Raw genomic sequence first — 22,501 nt, forward strand, 5'->3', positions numbered from 1 at the left:
AGACCAAAAAAAGTCTTCTGAATACATAGTAGATTGTTGCTGTCACAAAACATAGATTATTTCCATAAATTAACTGAAAAGCTCTATGAAAATTAACGTTCAATGTAACCTGAAAGTAGTGAGCTAATGCATGGTATTGAGGAAAGAGAATGGAACAAACCCCTAGACAGGCTCAGAGAAGATGGGAAATGGGGTTTGGACTCTTGATAAACAAGAAAGAGATGATCTCAAGAATCTGATGCAATGATACAGCTGAGATAACAATATACTATTCATCTCTATTTTTGCTATTATACTGGATGGAGAATAAAATAATCTTCAGTGTAAGTTATGTAACTCAGTACATTAATTTGTACTTTCCCTCCTATTTCCCATAGAGGCTTTCACTTGTAAATGTGTCAGTGCACATCTCCCTGTGGAGGAATTCAAGGTTACACACTGTTTCTCCATTGTAATTAAGCTAAAAGTCTAGACCAGGAAAAAAAACATCTAGGAATGAATACATGTAGTTCTTGTGCTGGTTTTTGGATATAAACTGTTTTCCCCTCTGCCCCTGCAGTGAGTATACTGGACATGTGCAGGAACATGGGAGGGGAAAAAGCCAGGGCAACTGACCCAAACTGTCCAAAGGGATATTGCATAAACATGATGTCATGTTCAGCACCAAAGACTTCAGGAAAGAATAAGGGACATTTGTTCTCATTGAATCTGTCTTACCAAGTAACCATTTTGTGTGCTAAGGCTCTTCCCAGAAAACAGCTAAACATCTGCCTACCAGTGTGAAGCAGAAAATAAATTCCTTAATTCAATTTTCTTGTGTGTGCAGCTTTGCTTCACTTATTAAACTGTCTTCATCTTGGCCTCCTTCTTTTCAGCCTCTGATCTTGCAATTCTTTGCCCCATTCTGTTTGGGCAGGGCAGGGTGGGGCAAGCCACTGGGTACTTAGCTGATGGTCAACCCACCACAAGTTCTCATATCAGTATTGCAATTACTGGGGAAAAATCTTTTGCAATTGGAAAGTCAGATTTTTTTCTTCCTTTTTTGAAGATGTAGGTCTGTGGCACAACTTCTAAAAATACATAAAAGCCATAAAAGTTACCCAACACCAGCAGGTTTCTTGTATTTGAATCTAAGTAAATCTATAGAGGAGAGAGAAGAAATGTTTTACTTAATTTTAATTAATTAAATGTTTTACTGAAATCTCACTTTTTTGTTACTCTGCTCATGATGTTGTGTCTGTGTATTGTTATTTCCTGTATGCCATGGACTTTCTGCAAGAGGATATTCTGGGATGGTGATCTCCAATAGAAAGCCATAGGACTCCAACAGGAGGAAGGGCCTTCTATCATCTCAACAGATGCCCAGGACTTTGTCAAGTAGTAGCTGCACTTTGCCACAGCAGATGCATTTGAACACTCTTGAATGGCAAAAGGAAGAAAGTCCAGTCACGGGGTGTAAGTGAAAAACTGTGTTGTCAAATACAGGTATCTGAAGGAAGAAGCTTTTTGGAGATTATTAAAGAGATAGTGTAGACTGCATATCTTGTTTAGTATTACATAAATAGAATTAGTTTAATACTAATTGTATCTGGAAAACTCATGGTTAGGATATTCCTGAGTATCATCACAGAATAATCTGGTTCTCTAATTAAAAAAAAAAATAAATCCATATTTAGTAGTTGGAACTGTTCTACTTCTGTTCCCACACAGCTAAACTGGATAAAAAACATACTGGCCTCCGTCAGATATTCCAGACACAAACATTCCTGGTGTAGTTTTGCTTAATCTAGATAGTTTAACTAGAACAAGTGAGATCTGGGAAAGCCCAAGCAAAAAATATGGATCAAATACATTTTTTGTCATATAGTTTCCTGCAGACTCACAGAAAATAAGGTGTGTATCATGCAGAATCTAGGAATTTAAGTTTGTATCTAGGAGATTTTAAATTTTGTTGTCATCATACGTCACTGAAACACCAGTTAAAAGTTCTACATGTGAAAGAATAAAAAAAGCAAAGTTTTTATTTTTGTAAGTTTTAATAACATTTTATTTGACATTCTTAAAGCAAATATCCATTTAAAGTAATATAATGGATACTTCAAAGACTACAAGCAATGAACTTATTTGGAAAGATTTACTTCAAAACTATCAACAAACAGCCAAGGCAAACTGCATTTGCTGACAGCAGAAAAAAAACATCAGTAAGCCAAGACTGAAATGCAATTTCTAGTATAATGACAAGTAGCCGCCAAATAAAGACCAGTAGAAGAATTACACATTTAATTTACTACTGGTGCCACATACTCTTCTGCCATAGTAGGAAAAGCAGCTTACTTGATGTCACAGAGAAGAGCCACTCCTCTCAGAATCCAGTGGTCTGGAGACTTTGCTGTCTTTAAAAATACCTCTGTAATAAAGTTCAAATCTGTTCTCTTGGGCTTCTTGTAAAGAGGACAAACATAGAGCCTGGGATCCCTAGGTTTGGTTGAATCAACAGCAAACATATGGAGCACAGGCAGCTGGACAAAAAGAATCTTTGGTGAAGACTCAACAAGTATGCTTCTTCGTTTGTCCCAGCCTGCACCTTCCAGGAAGAGCCCGTAGATATAAACTCCTTCCTGTGTGAAGAGTAAGCAGATACATCACAACATATAAAGCATAATAATTTTTTTAAACCATTAAAAAAATTTGATTGTAAAAAATATTTGACATTGAATCTCTTCAAACAATTTAATTTTAAACTATAATATAATCCTTTTTCAGAAGATAATGCTACTGAAATTGAGGGCAAAAAAGTTGTTTAATAAAGTCCATATACTACAAAGTTTCATGTAAAGTTTACTATAAATTCCAAAAATTAACAGGTGGTACAATGAAAACAGGTCATTTAACTAATTATTTTTCTCACCTAATTAATATCTTCGTACTTAGTGTTTGGCTTCTATGCTGAGCAAAAGCATTAAGGTGAAGAAAGTTGTAACTTTTTCCTCTATCAATCCAAAATGACTCAATGATGCATAATATAAACTAAATACCAAAATTAATACTGAAACATCTTTGCATGTCATACATACAGAAGGAGGTGATATGATTTCTTCTTTGGTCAGCTTTAGCACGTCATTATGTACTGCAACTTTATCTAAAGCCCAGTCTTTATGTGCTCGAGTTGCTTCTTGTTTCATTGCTGTCAGGAATCCTTGAGAAATTAAGCCAGACATTTAGTATTTATCTCACATTATAAAATAAAATCTTGCTCAGTTATTGGCATGGTTCTGCACTGAACTTACAGACAGATAATCAGAGTTGTATTGAAAAAGGAGCATCCTGACTAATGATAGCAAACTTTGCTTTGGGACCGAAATAGGAACAAGTGACAGAAGTGGCATACTGTGCATTACACCAAGAAAAATATTTTTAAATGGCATGTACTTTTTTCTTCTATTAAATTTCTATTAAGAAATATTTGGTCAGGACACTGACTAACAAATTATCGTAAGGCAATTAACTACAGGATCCGCGATAAAGGCGTCTTTCAAGAAAGAATTTCAAGGCAAACAAGTTATCCATTGTGTGAGCTGATGTTTATGTAAAGGCAACTTAGCTAAAAGGTGGGGGTGTTTTAAATGAAAGAAGTAGAATAAATTTCATTGATGGAAAACAGAAAATATGTGTCTGAATATGATAATAAAACCACTATGTGAGTGTGGGGAATCTAGTCAATGCAGTGCCTATGAGGAATGAAAACCGTATGTTTTGTTAGGGGAAAAAAGGGTGTCAGATAGAAATTAAGGTAGAGGATACATAACTGAGCAGCAAGTTAGGTGAATTTTTGAGCATTGTTTTGACAGACTTTACAGAAATTTGAAATAGGAAAGTTTTGAGATGTAAAGGGCTGAATAGTTTAGGCACAGATGACTGAGCAGCAAAGAGGTTTGAATGTGTTATAAAGGAAAAAGCTACAAAAACAGAAACACCAGTACCAAATACCTGGTTGTTTCTGTGTGTGTCAGAAGATAACAATGAAGTCATCAAAAACTCAATATCTGATACTTTAAGCTATGAGATGAACTGCTTGGAATTAAGAGTCATAGAGATCAAGATGAAGAAAGAGAAGTTAACATAGAGAACTGCATTCTTAATAGTGAATTTCCTGGTGACCAGTATTACAAATATAGTCTGATCTTACATATATACTCACCTCACCCCTACCCACAGCACACATTTTGCACTTAGCAAACCTCTCTCTAGCTGAAGAACTACTTTTGGGTTTTAACACAGAGGCTGAAGCAATAATAAAGCTCAAGTCCATCTGTATCTCAGGTTGGTTGCCCGTTAGGCTAAATGCTTTAATTTGTCAAAAGAATGTGGTCTATTATCTTCTTTTACACCACTGTGAGTGCTGCTTTTGAATCATCAGAGATCAGTATGCTTATTAGCTGTGCCACTTAGTATACAAATGGTGTTTTGACTGGCATCCCAAGACCATCTTTTAATAATAAATTGGATGTACTCCAGGCACCTCAGTTGTTTCTGAAAGTGACTCTAAAACAGGCTTTGGTATTAGTAGTTTTTACATTTCTGGCAGTAGGAAGGCCAGTAAGAACAGAAGCATCACAAAGCAAAGGTAACTCATATAACATTCAAGAATTTCAGAGGTTAGTTCTAATTAAAACAAAAACACAAAAAAAACCCCTCAAAGCTGTCACACACAAGTTTCTTATGAGAATTTTGTATGTGTAGTTGTATAGGCTGAAGGAGATTCTCTTAGGAACACACACCTTATAAGGTAATGGGTTTTTTTACTCATGGAGATGGTTAAATTTTGTTTTACCTCCTCTTTCCTCTAAATGGTAAAAATATCAAGCTATAACAGATAATGATAGATAATGTTTACTTGTACTTCACAGCATATCTTTGATGGATTTGAAGAAACTGTTCATTAAATAACCTGTGAAATGGATACATACATTTTGATGATTCTTTATGAAAGACAAAGAACTGCTATAAATTGTGATTCTATTGCACGTTCATAGCCCACGTTGGAAGAGACATGGGAAGTTCACCTGGTCCAACCTTTCATGGGAAAGGGAAGACTAGATGAGGTTATCCAGCACCATCCAATTACATCTTGAAAACCTCCAGAAGCGGGGACTCTTCCATGTCTCTGACGAGGCTGTTCCAGTGACTGATTGCTCTTACTGTACTGTAAAAAGTCATTTTGTTGCTACTGTAACATCTTGCTCTAGATTAAAGCTCTTCCATATTCACAACTTACAGTTTAGAATGAGTTAAAAAGCTTCAAACCAGAGAAAAATAGTATTTTCCTGAAAAGCTAAATCATTATTATTAAGTATACTTTCTTTAGAAGTTGTATAATATCATGCTACAATATGTCAGTAAGATTAAGTGTTTTATTTATTAACCATATGTTTTCCTTCTTGTAATATAAAAACTGTGGCTTTGGGTCAGACTAAAAGATCAGAGAACCATAGAATCACATAGAATGTTTGGGTTGAAAGGGACCTTAAAAAATCATCAAGTTTCAACTCATCTGCCATGGTCAGGGTCACACAAAAAAAAAAAAAAAAAATTCCACTAGACCAAGTCCAATCCAACCTGGTCTTAGACACTGCCAGGAATGGGGCACCCACACTTCTTTTGTCAATCTGTTCCAATGCCTTAACCCCTCACAGTAAAAAATTATTTATAGTATCAGTTCTAAACCTACCCGTTTTCAGTTTAAATCTGTCTTCCCTTGTCCTATCACTAAAAGCAGTTGTGAAAAGTCCCTCTCCAGCTCTCCTGTAGCCCCCTCTAGGTACTGGAAGGTGCTATAAAGGTCACCCCTAGAGCTTTTCCCCCCCTGGCTGAATGGCCCCAACTTTCTCTTCCTGCCTTCATAAGAGAGGTGCTCCAGCCCTCTGATTGTCTTCATGGTCCTTTGATTCAGTCGCTCCAGCAGGTTCACATCCTTTCTGTGAGGGCCCCAGAGCTGGATGCAGAACTCCAGGTGGGCTCTCACGAGAGCAGAGCAGAGCAGAGCAGAGGGGCAGAACCACCTCCCTTGCCCTGCTGGCCATGCTCCATTCAATGCAGCCTAGGCTAAGGTTGGCTTTCTGGGCTGTAAGTGCACATTGAACCCATTTTTCATCTTGGCTCCTGTGACACACGCTGGCAGCATAACCATTGAAATAATACTATTCAATAGTATACATTGAAATAATACTATTCAATAGACTACTCAAGTCTTTTCAGTAGCCTTACCTTGCGGATTAAAGAATCCAGTTATCCAAAACACCTTTGGTCTTCCTTGAAATATCCAATTAGATAATTGAGCATTTCTCTCCAAAAGTTCAGTAAACCAGAAGCCAAGTGTGGAAGACTCCCAAGATACTCTTCTCCATACTTGAGGGATTCGAGCATCATACATGTTATCAAGTGCATCTCTTAAATTCTGAAAGAATTAAATTATATTCAGAGTAAATAAATCAATATTTTAAAGCACAGTATTCCATATGTAGTAGAAGCACTTTACTTGCCTCACTCATAACAATACTTCCATCTATGGCTAATTTCAGATCATTCAGACTGGTGCGGACAACTGTGATCACCCTCTGCATGCGGTCAATTTCTTGACGAAGAAAAATATTCATAGAGTTTAGTACTCCCATTTTAACTAAACGAGCCTTTACCTAAATTATAAAAGCACAGAAGGAATTTAGTTAAGTCTAAATTGTTTAAATGCCATTGTAGTTTGCAACATTTTAACTACCCATGTGCTCAGAAAAGTAAATATTAGATTTGTGTATTATTCAACTAACATTTATCTCCTTAAAACTGCTGCAGTTTTTACTTTTTGTCTGATACTACCCAATTACACATGATTTTGCTAGAACAGGACTTCACCCAGAGGGCCCAGGAGACTGCTATCACAAAATGTCAAGATTGACTTTTTTCTGTTTTCCCAAGTGGCTTTGCAAATCCAAGTGTAGTCTCCCCAACATATCTCCATAGCCAATTGTTAGATGTCTTGATTTTAGATAAAAAAACTTCATACCAATTCATGCTGGTAGCAATAAGGGTGTTGGTTCCTTACTTGAATCTGCTACTATTTATATGATCTTTTGTACAATTCGGTGTTTCTTTTTTTGGAAGGTGTAATGGGAAAGCTCAACAGAGAGAACAGTAGGACAAGACTAAGGTTAGCTTGCCTCATGAGGTATATAATCTGGAGGAAGTTTCTCTAGCATGTCTTCAGCCAAACGATAAACAACTGATTCACGAGTTTCTCCAGATCCTCCACCACTTTCTTTAGGCTGAATGTTGGTAATAGTATCCAGAACATCAGCTGATGTATTTCTCTGGTATCTGAGAGGATGAGGAACATGCTATAAATTACACAGAATATTTAATAGTTAATGATAACTTTGTAGAATAGACAAAAAACAGTGTGCCATGAAGTCAAATCAAAACTCGCACAAAATTGGTTTCCTTTGCATCCTGCACCAACCATAATACACTGCATAATACACTGATCATGAAGGTTTGGTTTCCCAAAGTTTTAAAGAATATGAACTTCCCTCTTCCCTGTTATACACTTGCTGTGTGCCTAATTCAAGGATAAGAAGGAGGTCTGCAAGCTGAGATTGTGAGGTGGCAGAAAAACCTACGATACCAGGGATTCTGAGGAAAGGGAAGGAAATGGCATATTCCTGATTAATGTCTTCTAAAGAGCTATTTGTAGAGAAGAAGCAATAAAAGTTTTGTAACAAGGAAGAATATTTGCCTCATTTAATTACTTCTTAAAAGTGTAATGCAGGAACAGGAAAAGGTGGAGGTATAACTCTGAAAGCTGCCCCTTTGATAATTAGTAAATCAATTCTGATTTCAGATGTTTCAGGATTAATGACAAGGGCTGCTAGATTTACAGCACTGCAGGTAAAAAACTTCTATTCCATACTGAAGCACGGGCAGTGCTAATGCAAATTAATGTTCTGAGTCAATACAAAAATGTGAATTAAATTTGTGTGGCATTGGATAATGAAAGATGGTAGACCACATCAGTCCTTCAACAGAATAATTATAGGAGTATTTTTGTTGGAGTGCCATCCAGTGGCATAGAGCTATGAGAGGAAAAAAGAAAGAAAGCCTGAAGTACTGAAGTGTCGGCAATGCCTACTTTTACCTTATGGAATCAGCTACACGAGGAACTGACATCAATGAGTGATGTGGGACATACATTTACACTGATTCAAAGCATAGATTTGCATGTCAGCATTACTTTTCAACTTTCCTATGACACCCATCTCCTTCTATTACTTTGTCATACATAATTATATAAGACAAGAAACCAAGGATAGAATGTGTGAACTAAAGCACCTAAAGATGCTTTGGATACAGTGTCACAATACCAGAGAAGCTAGATACTACAGTCTTTCAGCAAAAAAAAAAAAAGGTGTGAATGCAATTATAAAGACTATAAATCAGAAAAATGGAAGAAATACTACTGGGATTTTGCTTCTCTGAGGATATAATTTCTGCTTCTAAAAATAGGAATGGTGGGGGTTTTCAAGGATTTTCATAACCCTTGACTTTAGACTCAAAACTCTCAGGCTTTTTTTCAATTTATGGCCCCATTAAAAGAATGAAAGATTTATTCAAGACCACGTATGAGCAGAAAAGATAAAAATTCTCTTGGACTCATGGCTTTATTGGTAATTTGGATGACATACTGGTGGTTGTAACCTTTCCTTTTTGTCTTGTTGATTTAACAAGTAGTGATTAGAGATATGTGAACCTTCATCTTCATACTGTAAGCACCATTCTTCCAATTCTGCCATCAGACTATTTTATCTAGAAGGTATGGGTTCCCTGATCATTTGGGGAAAAGGAGAGAATGGCTTTTGAGAAATAGCAGCAAAAGAATGGAATCAAAGGTGATATTGATTGGTGATATTCCTTTCTTAAATGACACAAGCTAGGAACCTTCTGAAGAGAACTTACATGAATCTTGCATAAATAATAATTACTCTTCGAACAAGACTTTTTTGTAAATAAAAATAGAAAAGACAAAAATATGTATCTTGGTCTTTACATAATTAAAAGTAATTTTCCACTGCAGAAGTGAGGTTAAAATACCAAGAAAGAATTTCATTTACATACCACTGGGACATATTCAACATAAAAACCACTCTGCAAAAAAATTTTTCTGGGCTTTGGAAAATCTCACTTTACTTTAGATTGCAAATAAAATGAAGTATAGATGCAAACAATAACAATAAAAAGATGGCAGAAGTCTGTAGAGGAAGTACCATGTTCCTGAGCATGGAATCAGTTGCACTGATGAGGGTTGACCCTCATCACATGTAGATATTTATGTGTAGATGTCTCCATATCAGCTTTTTGTCTCGATTGCCCTATTCAGCTCATGTATTTTAGATGTCTGCTTTGTGATGAGAGAAACTGCACTTTAAAAGAATCTATTTTTCTCTATTACTGTTAAGCAAGTCTAGAGTAAACAGAAAGGGAGATACAGCAACATTAAACGAATCTCATTTATAGCGTGAGCGTTGCTTAAAGTATGTAAGATAAAGCACTCAATACATATTTATATATTTTTTCCCCCAAAACAGTATTGTAAAGTGAATTGTGTCATAAGATGAAAAAAGAAAATTAATTTTCTGTGGATTCTGAGCTCCAAAAAACATCATTAAGAGTATTTTCTCAAGAATTTGGATGTAATGTACTATCATATATTATTTGATAGCTGGAATACGTGGCATCAGGGATTTTCACTGTAAGTGAAAACTAAGAAAAAATGCACGTGACAGAACCATTGCCTCAGCTTTTTATAGAAGACAGCAATATCTATTGCAGCATGGTGTTCAAAACCTTACATTCATCAGCTTAACAAAAATTCAGCTACATTTAAAGATTTAGAAGGGAACCAATTGGGAAAGGGTTTTGGCAGAAGACTGTCAGAATATTTCTTTCCTGCTCAGGTACCTGTTAACTATGTGGCTTTGCAGAGCCTATGATTCATACAGCAAGTTAAAATCATTCTCAATGATTTCAGGTGTTAATCCTAAATGAAAGCATTGAAATTCATTGAAGCCTTACAATTGTAACCAACAGATTGAGCTTTTGGCTGAAATGTAAAACTGGCTCGGTAAATTAGCGAGAGATGAGATTTTTCTTGTCCTCAGTAATAGTAACATGTAGAGCTGTTTGCTCTCTCAGGGTTTCAGTTCTAGCAGTTAGCCTTCTGCATACTCTGCATACTCTGAGATGACTTGATAAGATATTATAAGAAGAATTTGAGTAGAATTTTATATTGTATGGGATGCTAATCCATTTGGTCTGTGCGTCAAAGATGAAATTCAGACACAGCAATTGTTGCTTATAACAGACCATGATAAGACATGGAAAAAAGCCTTAAGCCGTTAAACATTTTCCCCAAACTCTATAGAAATACCTACAAGGCAAAATCTACAGGAGAAAAAAAGGGGCCAAAGTAACAGGAATATGTGGAGGTAGCAAGTGGAAGGAAAACCGAGCACAGAAGAGAAACCAGAGAGCTGTTCCTACTCACTAAAGCTCCTCCAACAGTATTAGTCTCAAGTTTCCTACTATAAATTAGCTCTCCTACAAGCCTAATTTTGGATCTACAGCATGTCTCTCTTCAAGACTTTGTTTAGCTCTCTGTTAAATCTTGGCTTGTCTTTCTTCTTTAATCATTTCTGAAGGGAGGTCTTGCAAGTATCAGGGAATGACTTGAAACAGAATCTACTCTCAGATTCTTTTCTTCACCAGCATAAATTAAGAGCGGTATGTGCTAGTAGGAGTTGACAATAAAACTGTGTACTCTTCTCACAGCACACCTAGAATACAGGCCTCTTGATATGGCATCAGCCTCTCAACTTTGACACTGAAAAATTGTGGGAAATTATTGCTTCATCCAAAAATATTAGATGATGTTAGGTTTTCACAGCAGCTCTGCATTTGAATATTTTAAAGTAGAAAAATAGCTACGTGAAGAAACAATGAAGGTGGAATGTGGACATACTGCATATAAAAATGCAATATTTCATGGAAAAATTATTAAGAACATCAGTGAAAAAATATTATGATGTTCATATCCTTTTACAGGGCATATAATATTAGAAAGAAATAAAGGGTAAGCTGTTACACAGATTATTTGGAATGAAAGAGTGAATTCAGCCAAAGATAAAATTTTAAGTGGAGCTAGTACTTGGTGCAGTTGAAAAGCCTCTTTTAAATAATGGAAATGGCCAGACCGACTGCAACGTAAGTTTGTAGTTGCATCCAAAGGCATGCTTGTAAACCAAATGACAATCCAGAGAATCATTTAACAATTGTGCACAGAAAAATAAACTGCTCGAAACAGAAGCCAATACTAGAAACTTTCTCTAGTTGAACTGTATAGATCAACTGATCATGTGTTCATATTCAAGTTTCATAATGTTTTCAATTAAAAAAAGTAAAATCATGAGGAGTAAGTAATAAGAGTTCCAACTGCTTTAAAAGGATGTGTAAAACATAGCTGAAGATACTGCATTTATAATAATGTACATGACAGGAAGTGTTCCACTTCAACAGTGAAATTCACATGAATCCTAGGTTTCCAATGCAAAAGAGACTTTACTTAACACTTGATAGGAATTTGTTTCCAAATACTAAAAGAAACATTCTCCATTTTCATTATGTTGAGACCTACTTACGTAATATCAGCGTTGGGATGGAGACCAAACACCTCTGGGGTGTCCATGGCAGGAAGTAACTGGATGTATTCAAAGTACTGTTCCAGAGTTTTGCATACTGGAATTTTATAGCCAGTGTAAAAGCAGAAAGCGCTGTCAAACATACTTTCATTAAACCATACCTGTGGAAAATCCATGGGGAAAAAAGAAAGACAGCAATTATTTTGCTACTTAGAGGGCTTTTTAACCTCACTTGTACTCTTGGAGGATTAGGGTTCTTGTTTCAGCTACTGCATCTAATTTTACTTTATTACAACCGTAAATCATTAAGAATATGTCTGCTAGGTTTGACTTCCAGCTGAGTCTTTTTAAGCTTCTGCTCCTCACCAAAGAGGAACCAAAGGAAAGATCCTCACTGCCAAAAAATCATGTTTTGAAAAATTTGTTCTACTTTGAAAATTGGTGAAATGCATATTCAGCAGAAAGAAAACCTTCTGATTTCAGTATTACAGCTGCCAATAACCATGACAAATAACTGTATTTCCAAGCTCTCCTACCCTTGCAAAGCAATTAAGAAGACGTTTATCATAGTCATCTGTGACTCGGCCTCCATACTGTACTTCTCCAATCATGTAGCGCACTGTGTTCCACGATATCCCCTGGATGCAAGTAAAGTACATGAAAGACTATAGTTATTATATGTTAGAAGAACATTTTAATTTAAATACATTCTGAAGCTCATAATATTCTGAAATATAAATTGAAAAAATTATATAACAATATATTACTTCTAATGTATTTACTGAGCTCAACTCTGTAATTTTATAGAAGGGTTGGGCTTGATCCTGCTACTATAAATATAGAATCACAGGATCATTTACGTTGGAAAAGACCTTTAAGATCATTGCATCCAATCTTTGACCAAACACCAATTTTGACCATGGCACTGAGAGCCAAGTCCAGTTGTTTCTTCAACACCTACAGACACAGTTACTCCACAGCCTTCCTGGGCTGTCCATTCCTATGCTTGACAACCCTTTCCACTAAGAAAATCCTCCTGATGTTCAACCTAAACCTTTCCTGGCACAGCTTGAGGCTATGTCCTCTTGTCCTGGCACTGGTTGCCTGGGAGAAGAGGCATACACCCGCCTACACCTGGCTACACCCGCCTTTCAGGGAGGTGTAGAGAGCGACAAGGTCACCCCTGAGCCTCCTTTTCTCCAGGCTACACACTCTGGGTCCCTCAGCCACTCCTCATATGCCTTGAGCTCTAGAAGTAAAATCTCATAATATATTTTATATATATATGATATATATAAAATATATATATTCATCATTACTTCTTTGACCTGAAATCACTCACAGCTGCTATTGCCTCTCTTCTTACCCCCCATTCCACCCTCCCCACACCACCCCTGTTTCTTATTTTTCTCTCTTGTCTGTGCGATGCTTCATAAGGAAGGGCTATTCCCTGCTAAGCAGTAAAAGATCAAATGGTAGCTGTAGAGAGGTTTGATTTGCTCTATCAAACTTGGTAAATATTTTAGCTCCCTTTCCAAAACAGATACCATACAGACTTGTTAATTTTGGATACAGTGAAAAAGAAAAACAAATTTTAATGTTCTTAACAAATACTTATTTTTACATGCATGACAGCACATAAAATATTTCAGCTTGATTTTCTTGCAGAGAACCTCAACCTTTGATCATTAGAAGTGGCACTAAATGAATAGCAATGAGTAAATTATGATAAACATGAGGAAAAAACAATTTCTGCTGCCATTCAAAGCATTAAAATGTACTATATAAAGATTTTAGCATTCACCTTCTTGATGTCAATTTTTTTTAGGTGATTTATTATAAACTGAATGCTGGCTGTAAAGTCTGCTGAGTTAAATTCATAGGGAATATTCCAACCCAAAGGTCCAAACTTGCGTCGCTCCTTAGGAATAAAATTAAAACCAAATATATTTATGAAACAACTTATAATTTTCTTTCCTTAATAAATTTCAATAACAATACCAGTGGAGTAAAGAATTGAACTGGAGAAGAAATGTAGCCTAAGAAATAGCTGTATGCCTCAAACATATCAATAATACAGTTAAGTTATACCATGAGGGATAAATATTTCTAGGAAAAGCAACAAAATAATTTATTAATAACTTTAATAATCAATTTGAAAGTCACAAGTTTACAATGCCACACTTCTGTGTGGATAATGAGATTTTTATATTAAATAATTAATTAATTTAGCATGGTACAGTTTTTCTCTTCTTTTTACATATACTATCAAGTAATGATATTTAAAATTGTCAAGCTCCCATATTTATGCTCAGTTTTCCAAAGAGTTTTATACTGCCACTTCTGTCTTATTTTTTCAATATGGTTTTTTTAATGTACATGTTTTCAAAATTCATAACTTTATGTTAAGTTTGCCACCATTACATTATTGAAATATATTATTGCATGCCTACTTGGAAATAAAGTCATAACAGTTGTATTAACAGAAAAATAGTCAACTATGAAAGTAAAGAAGAAATATTCTGTAGCCCAAACACTTTCAACATCTAGCACTTAGATTTTTCACAAGTATATTAAAGCCACCTCAGTTAATTTGCTCAATGATTTTTTTTTCAGAATGTAGGACAAATTAATCCAAGAAGTTAAGAACTAAATTTATGAATAGCGCTGACATTTATCAAATTAATAAATTACATTTTAAAATTATTTAAGTAATAACATATTTATCAGATTTTATATTACCAAGTCACTAATCACTGACAGTCTTTGACACCTGAAGTAACATTTAGGCACCCTAGCTACAATATTTAAAAAGAACTAGAATGAAAAAAAAACCCACCTTTTATTTTTCAATGAGAGTGTTGGGAACCATCATCTGCTTATAAGCAGATGAGACAGCATTAACCAATAATACCAGGCAGAAAAGTGTAATCATTTCCTGCAAAGTTTTTTGAATTACATCTTAAGCTATATTTATCATCATGATCTTGTCACCAAAGGATATTAAGAACTGCTCACTTCAAAGGCAGGAAAATGTATATAGTGCTTGTTGGTTGGCAATTCATAAAATTTCTTAATAGATGAATAGCTATAATAGTTTTTAAAAATACTGATGGGTTGAATAAGCATAGATCTTCTAGTTCCACAAGAACAGTATAATCCCAAAGCAGTAAACAGAACAACTTTTTCACTGTTTAAAAAGGGTAGAAGGAAAATAATGGAGAATGCTGTAACAGTGAACATCAAAAAATTGTCCTTCTATCATCAGCTGCCTACACCAAAAAATACAAGATGCTCAGTAGAACCTAAGGCTTAAACAGTGTTTGTAACTATTTTGAGACCCTTGGTGAAAAGGCGGTACATTCAGAGAGCTCAGAATATTAGTCTTTATTGTGATCTCAAAACTTATTTCTCTTTAAAGTACAGTGTATAGATATCTTTATTCTCACACTGGAATTAATGTAGAAAACACATTGGCACAGATATTATAAGAATTTTATTTAATTTTAGCCATCTAGAAAATAGCTACTCTAAATTAGGCATCTGGATTGCCTTTAAAATCAATGGAGAGAGTGATATATCTCTAGAAAAATATTCACTCTTAGAGAAAGACAGCTGTGACAGATAAGCTGGTTTTCTGTTTCAGCATGCTTATTTATTTCTATTGACTACAGAGAGAAATTTTTCCCATATACCCAATGACTAACTTTCCATCAGCTGAAGTTAGATGAGAAAAAAAAACTCTAAATGCCCATTATATGAGAATTGTTTAAAAGCTATTAAAAAAAAGAAAAAAGATATAATAATGAACCTTGAAATACAGATTACGGCCGTTAAACCTTTAGTCCTGCAGCATGATGCTACAATAAATATCAGAATGTGTTTTTTCAGGAACCTCTATTAGAGTGACTCCATATATTACACCACTATTTGCAAACCTTTTAAGAAATACCTGAACAGTAGAATGCAGGAAAGCTACAGTGTAAAGCAAAGGTTTCCACATAGGCAGGTTGCTAATGTTTAACAGATCCTGACTAATTCCAGAAAATGTTCTTTTCAGTCCAGCACGTATACCTTGTGGAGGTTCATTTGTGAACTTTATAGCAATCTGTCACAAGAAAAATTTAAAGGAATTGGATTTGTTTACTGAAACAAAAATAGCAACATATGAAAATGTCACAACTACTAATTATAAATAAAATGTAAATAACTGAAGCCTTGTAGAAATGAAGTTGATATGTACTTAAACTGCATAAAAGGAGTACACAGAATCATAGAATAGTTTAAGTTGGAAAGGACCTTTTAAAGGCCATCCAGTCCAACCCCCCTGAAGATCAGTGACATCTTCAAACAGATCAGGTTGCTCAGAGTCCTGTTCAACTTGACCTTGAATATTTCCAGGGATGGAGTACCTTTCTGGGTACCACCTGTCTCAGTGCCTCACCACCCTCATTGTAAAAAACATATATCTAATCTAAATAAAACCTTCTTGAGTTTAAAACCAGAATCCCTTGACCTGTTGCAACACACCATACTAAAATGTCTGTCCTCATCTTTCCTATGGGCCCCTTCAAGTACTGCAAGGCTGCAAACGGTCTTCCCAAACCCTTCTCTTCTGCAGTCATACTAGATTAGGCCACAAAGGATTTTGAACATAGACCTTTAATTTCTTTTGGTTAAAACCATCACTGACACTTGGCCATGGACCTAAAATTTACCATCAATGACATAAAAGCAGTCACTGTGCTTTTCAGAAGGCTTTTATATCCCTGATTCAATGACTGAATCATGCAAGAGAAGCATCCCTTATAATGACAAGAACAGTGTAGTATTTCTGTTCCCAGAATTTCACAGTAAATACAATGAAATCTCACCCCTCAGATCAGATATTTGTGTTCACAGTGGCTGCTCTGGCTCTGTGTCTGTCTACAGCAGCAAATTAGATTCATCAGAGAATATTCCTGAGTACTGTGGTCAGTAGACATTGAATCCATATTTGTGGTAGTAAATTGCCACAGCCCCTTAGAATTCAGCCCCTTAGTTTCATGCAAAACTACCTAATGGGAAGAATGGCTACACCATTTTCATTTTCAAACCATACCTGCAAATTATTTGGAAAAGTGCTAGTAAGCACAGGTTTTCACATCAGAGAATATCGTAACTACTTACCCCTATGGGCTATTGCGTTCCAGTGCTGGATAATGCTCATGGAACAATTTATTAGTTCAGACACAGACTGGCCCTACCAGAATCTCTGTTGCTCAAGACAAGTAAAAATGCTGTAGGTACTCAAATAAAAATGAAGGGTTTTTTTTTTTTCTCCAACAGTAAATACTTGTCTGTCTAGCTTGGGTAACATGGCAGCTTGCACAGGAAGGACAGGCCAGGCAGCCCATGGACATACCGAGCTGTGTTGCTGTTACTGTTGGACTGGATTGGAACACTTGAAAAATCAATGTTTCCACATTTCAAAGGATATCCTGTTCAGGTATTGATGAAAATTCTATATTGAAAAGAGCAAAGCAAATTGTTCTCTTTTCATCTGAGAAGGGGCTTTGGTTTGTCAATTATTCTTGTTCTGGAATTCCTGAATATGTTAACATTTTAACAGGTAACATGACAATATATAGTGGGAAATCACATGTGAAATATTTGAGATAAACACAGTGAAGATTGATCTAGCAACCCTCTGAGTTCTTTTCTCACTTTTAGCAAACTGTGTGTCCATACACCTCACTATTCATAAATCCCTTGGAGATGCAGGATGATTTCTTGTTCTTTTGAGAGAACACAGGAGTGCATACAGCTAGCTTTCCATACACAGACCATGGGGATGGACAATTCTTACTGAAGGTTGTCTCTACACTCTTTCAAGACAGGAGTCCTTCCCCCCTTTACATGCTGGATATCAGGTCTCTTTTTATTCAGAGAGAATTCATCTCTTTTTATTCAGAGAGAAGAGAATGACTAAGGAGACTTCCACTGTTTTTTAGAGGAAAGGGAACATAGGAATGTCAACATACAGCTATTACAGTAGATATTAAGTAACATTAAGACCCAATGAGAGTGTTGGGAACCATCATCAGTGACTTAAGCGTACTTTGTAAGAGTTTAGACAATTCTCCTGGTTGTGATAAAAAGCGTGTCCTTGAGATCTACAGAGCAGCCATTTATAGTTCATCCAAAGGAATCAGGTAGATGATGTTCTCTAAGATGTGTTATCCGTGTGTGTTCTGTCCCATTTACACTTCATTTCTTTATTTTAGGGGAATCTGGACTCTTTCTCTGGAAGAATGTTTGTGGGCATTAATCTGTCTACAAGGCACCTGGTCAGGCCAAAAGGGATAGAAGTAAAGCCAGATAGTTTAGACTGAAGTGCTTCTGTGTACAGAATGGACTGTGTACAGTGTGGACTCACACATACATAATTCATCATCAAGAACTTCCAGTTACTGGTAAGTAACCTTCCTTTTTGAAGTGATATTTACATTGTAAAAAAGTCCATTTTTTCCTTGGGTTTTTCCCCTCCATTTTTTACGGCCATTTACATAATTAATTTGAATAATTTTCATTAAATACCTGAATTAAATATTTGAACAAACCTGTAGCAGTGTAATTGGGAATTTAAGATGTTGTTCAGTAGTTATCCAAACTCGAAATGTGTCATTCTGGATCTCAGCAGTAAGAAGTGTCTCCAGTAGTTCTTCCATGAACTCCAGTCCAAGGTGACAATTCTGAAGTAACACCCAGCCTCCCTAAACAAGGATATCAACTATTACCATATAATATTAAGAACAAGTCATTCATAATGCTAAAGCCAGCTCTCTATATAAGAATAAAATTTGGTTTTCCATGTAATTTCTTTAGAATTCTGTTCTGTTCCTAAATATATATTCTCTTTTGATATTATAGGATACTGGCACAGATAAAGCAAATAGGAAAAGTTAGTGCAAAAGTTATTTCCACATTCTCTTTTTCTCAATGAAATAACATAACCAGGCTCAATATTGTAAGTAAAGAATCAGTGCTATCTAGTGGCAAAAAGAGGTTCCTGTACTCTCCCAGCAAAACATCAGTGATAAGCAATCCTGTTCTCAGATCCAAAAGAATGTGAGTGGAAAAGTAACAGCTGAAATTAATGGAATACGTATTTTTAAAAACCGATTTGTTAATAACATAATCTAAATAACTGCAAAGAGGTGGTAATGTCTCTACCTCAAGACATTACTCTAAGACTCTAAAAGTTTTAAACTCCAATTAAAGTTTATATGCAATAAAGGCATTTGCATGAAATTCAACCTCCACTTATTTTGATCTTATTCATCTCTCAAATTGCATGAAAGCTCTAGTTGGATTATTGTCTCTCTAAACTTTTGTTTATGAATTTAAATCCAATCAGCATTTTTAGCATCACTTTAGAAGGCTGATGAATTAGAAGCCTGATATTAAAATGGGACATTATTTAATCAGTTCTAAACAGTGATAGACAGTGGATTTCATTACAGCTTGTAATTTCATTTTAGCAATTTTGTTTTAGCTCATTTAAAAAACATCAGTAACTGTTGGTGAAAAAATATAATTGACATATTTGTGGTGAATTGATAGATATTAAAAAAAGAAGATTAAATGAAGGTGGTTTTTTTTTCATTCTTTTATGGGGATCAACTTTTCTGAGGGAGATCTTTAATCAATTTCATACATTTCCAAATGAATCAAACACAGTTTTTGAAAATTATCTTCCTGTAACACAGCACAGCAGTTTTAATCATATTATGTATTCTTGGCCAGAGGTACAAAAAAACCAAATAGGTATTTGTTCTCATATTCACTAATTCTGTTTAGTAGTTTCATATCTGATGTACATATTTTCCTCCCTTCAGCACCAAGGCATGTAGTTCAGAAATTGTTACTGGGAGCTCTACTGGAGTGCTGGTTTTAGTGTCCTTGTGCTTCAATTTAAGGGCAAAAGAAAGGAAGGGATGCTCCAGTTTTCACCATTGCAATGAACTGGGAGTTTACAGTGACCATTCTAGACATACAAAAAAAGAAATACCAGATATATGTGTGCACTTATAATATAAATTTTCATTTGCTATAAAGATATTTATTTTTTCTCTTTTTCCAAATTGGTGTACATCTATATGCCAATACTCACGTTCTGCTCTCTATTACTGGAGATATTCTACCCCTCCAAAGTACAGGTATATGACTGATACCCCATATTTTGAGTTTGCAGGCAACTATGGCTGTATGTCTTCATTTGAAAGACTGTCCACAGCTCCTTGAAGTGTCCAGCTGACCAGAAGGTACCACCTTTGCACTAAAACTTTTATATTGTATTTGAAGTTTCAATTACTATCACTCTGTAGCTGCTACATAGGCTTTTCATGATTTTAATGTTGGGGAATATGATCTGCCATAACAAATTACACTACAACATCTAAAGAAAAATTGTTATATATTGTTTAGAAGTTCTTAAACATGCTTGGAACTCAAAGCCAAAAGATCGACAATTAAAGAAACAAAGAAGAGACACCAAATTCTGGTGAGTAAGTGGTCCTGTCACTAGCAGTGTTGTAAGAAAACAGTATTAGAAGCAAGCACATCCTTCTGTATCTACAACTTTAAGCTACATGTGCACTCACCGTTTCATTCAGTAGAAGCTATGCAACATCCAGGTATCTCTTATATGGGAGGGGAAAAAATGAAAAAAATTTCCAGTAAAGAGGTGGGATCTGGACAGGACCAGGCCCCAGTGTCCTTTTACCCTTTGTTAAGAGTGTAGTGATAAGTAAGGGATGTGCTGCTTTTGGGAAGCTGCTCAGTAGCACTGCTGCCAGAGGCATTGCCTTGGACTCCACTGTCACCACATATATATGCCACAGAGAAATGTTTTTAAACTCAGGCATTCAAAAAGACATGGTCACCCTGAGATATGCTTGATAGTAAGATGAAAATGCAAAATATTATAGACTGGATGCTAAAGGGGTGTAAAAGAATATCAAAACAATCAACTTATGTTGCAATGTTTTTTCCCCACCTGTTCCATTGACATCTCTACGAGTTTGCGTGCATGAACCTCTTGTCCTTGGCCCATTGAGATGGTCCTACATTCTATAACATATTTGACAATATAAGATTAATGAACTTACATTATTGAGAAAAAGTAAGAATTTCAATTCAGTCCAACAACCAGTGATATAAATACAGCACAATTAAATAAATTTAATGCAAAAATATATAAATATGAAAGAATATGAAAGCCCTTCGCCATCATATTATGCTATTAATGTATAGCATTTTCTAAACATTGACACTTGTATACATTGTATACATTTTCTAAACATTGACATTTTTTATAACTACATTGAAATACACATAGACAATATGCTTACAGAAGTTAAAGAGTGTAACTAATGTTGACTGTGAATGTGAATTTGTGACAAATTTTAACAACACCAGAGCATTTGAAATATGAACAGAGGTTTTTCTCAAGGTGTACATAAACACAATGCAAAGATGTAAAACTGAATTTATGAACACAATAATGTGACTAATGTCAAGAATATACGGGATGTACTCTCAACTCAGTTTGTATTCGCACTTTTTCGAAACTTCCATATAATGTAGAACTAAAGTCCAGAATATAAAAATGTAGACCTTGTAGCTATTTTTTTTTGTTACAAAGTAATATTTTAAGCAGATTACTGATTTTTCAGTTACCTTTAGTTAAGAGTTAAAACAAGAAAATATTATTGTCACCATAACAGGACTTTAAAAGAAGAATTAATTGCTTTACAAGATAGGGATTTAAAAAGTTATCATCACCAGGAAGGATGATAACAATTTATGAAAAAAAGACTTGAATTACTGTCCAACCTCACACAGAATGGTTCTTCGCATACTCTCTTCTATTTAAAACATTATTTTATCTCTAAGATGATATTTCAGGAACAAACAGTAGTGCAAGAGAATTCAAGAAATACTTCTCAGGAAAAATCATCTCTGAAATTACTTACACTGCCCATCTGTGTCTTAACATATGACAATGAATAATTACTTTCATACCCAGATGAAGCTTCCGAGACAAGGAATTAATCTGATCAGTTGGGTCTGATCCCATAGACAAGAAACAGATGAGAGGTGTTCGCATGTCACTTTCTTCCCAAGTTTTTCTTAAATTCAAAATAACTGGCTCTGTATATTTCTCATGCAAGGAACTTGCAATATATTTCCTCGCTTGGGAAAGTGTTCGGTCTGGACACCAAGACCTAGAAAATCAAATACATACAAAGATATAAATTCACTGCCTCTTCCTCCAAGATCAGACTCAAATTAGAAATTTTATTTTTAGCAATTAGGGCGATTTTTTAAAATAATGATATATATGTATACATACATTCACATTCATATATATATGTTTCTAGGTTTGTCTTTACAGACATTATAACAGGCAGAGCTGATGGTCTTCCCTCTATTTATGATATTTTCCAGTTGCTTACAATTTTGCTTAACTATTTGCATTGGAATTTTCTCTTCTAGGCACCTTCATTAGTTTGGGACATTCTTCATTTTAAACAGAACTTTTGTATTTGAGAACACAAAGAGGAAAATGTTAAGATTTTTTTTGCCCTTTAGTAAAACTCTGCAGATGATTCATTTGGTCATTTAGCCTTCTAGGGTACAAATTCAATTCTTTTGCACTGGATTGTATTTGTGCTGGTGATGAGTGTTTTTCCCATGGAAAAACAAACAACTAA

General features: G+C 35.3%; 1 protein-coding gene across 1 annotated transcript in view; it reads right to left on the bottom strand.

Moving 5' to 3' along the window:
• Positions 1 to 2,207: 2,207 nt before the first annotated feature.
• The window catches only part of DNAH8 (dynein axonemal heavy chain 8), a 116,403-nt gene continuing 96,109 nt past the window's right edge, over positions 2,208 to 22,501 (bottom strand). Inside the window, exons 82-93 of the mRNA XM_054514304.1 lie at positions 21,810 to 22,012; positions 20,782 to 20,855; positions 18,344 to 18,496; positions 15,694 to 15,849; positions 13,546 to 13,662; positions 12,278 to 12,379; positions 11,742 to 11,902; positions 7,212 to 7,368; positions 6,540 to 6,692; positions 6,265 to 6,454; positions 3,075 to 3,196; positions 2,208 to 2,618 (exon numbers count right to left, since the gene is read on the bottom strand). Of these exons, the coding sequence (XP_054370279.1) occupies positions 2,331 to 2,618; positions 3,075 to 3,196; positions 6,265 to 6,454; positions 6,540 to 6,692; positions 7,212 to 7,368; positions 11,742 to 11,902; positions 12,278 to 12,379; positions 13,546 to 13,662; positions 15,694 to 15,849; positions 18,344 to 18,496; positions 20,782 to 20,855; positions 21,810 to 22,012 (1,876 nt within the window). The 3' untranslated portion in view covers positions 2,208 to 2,330. The remainder of the gene's footprint in view (positions 2,619 to 3,074; positions 3,197 to 6,264; positions 6,455 to 6,539; positions 6,693 to 7,211; positions 7,369 to 11,741; positions 11,903 to 12,277; positions 12,380 to 13,545; positions 13,663 to 15,693; positions 15,850 to 18,343; positions 18,497 to 20,781; positions 20,856 to 21,809; positions 22,013 to 22,501) is intronic.

Source organism: Molothrus ater, chromosome 3 (assembly GCF_012460135.2).
Source record: "Molothrus ater isolate BHLD 08-10-18 breed brown headed cowbird chromosome 3, BPBGC_Mater_1.1, whole genome shotgun sequence".
Classification (NCBI taxonomy): domain Eukaryota; kingdom Metazoa; phylum Chordata; class Aves; order Passeriformes; family Icteridae; genus Molothrus; species Molothrus ater.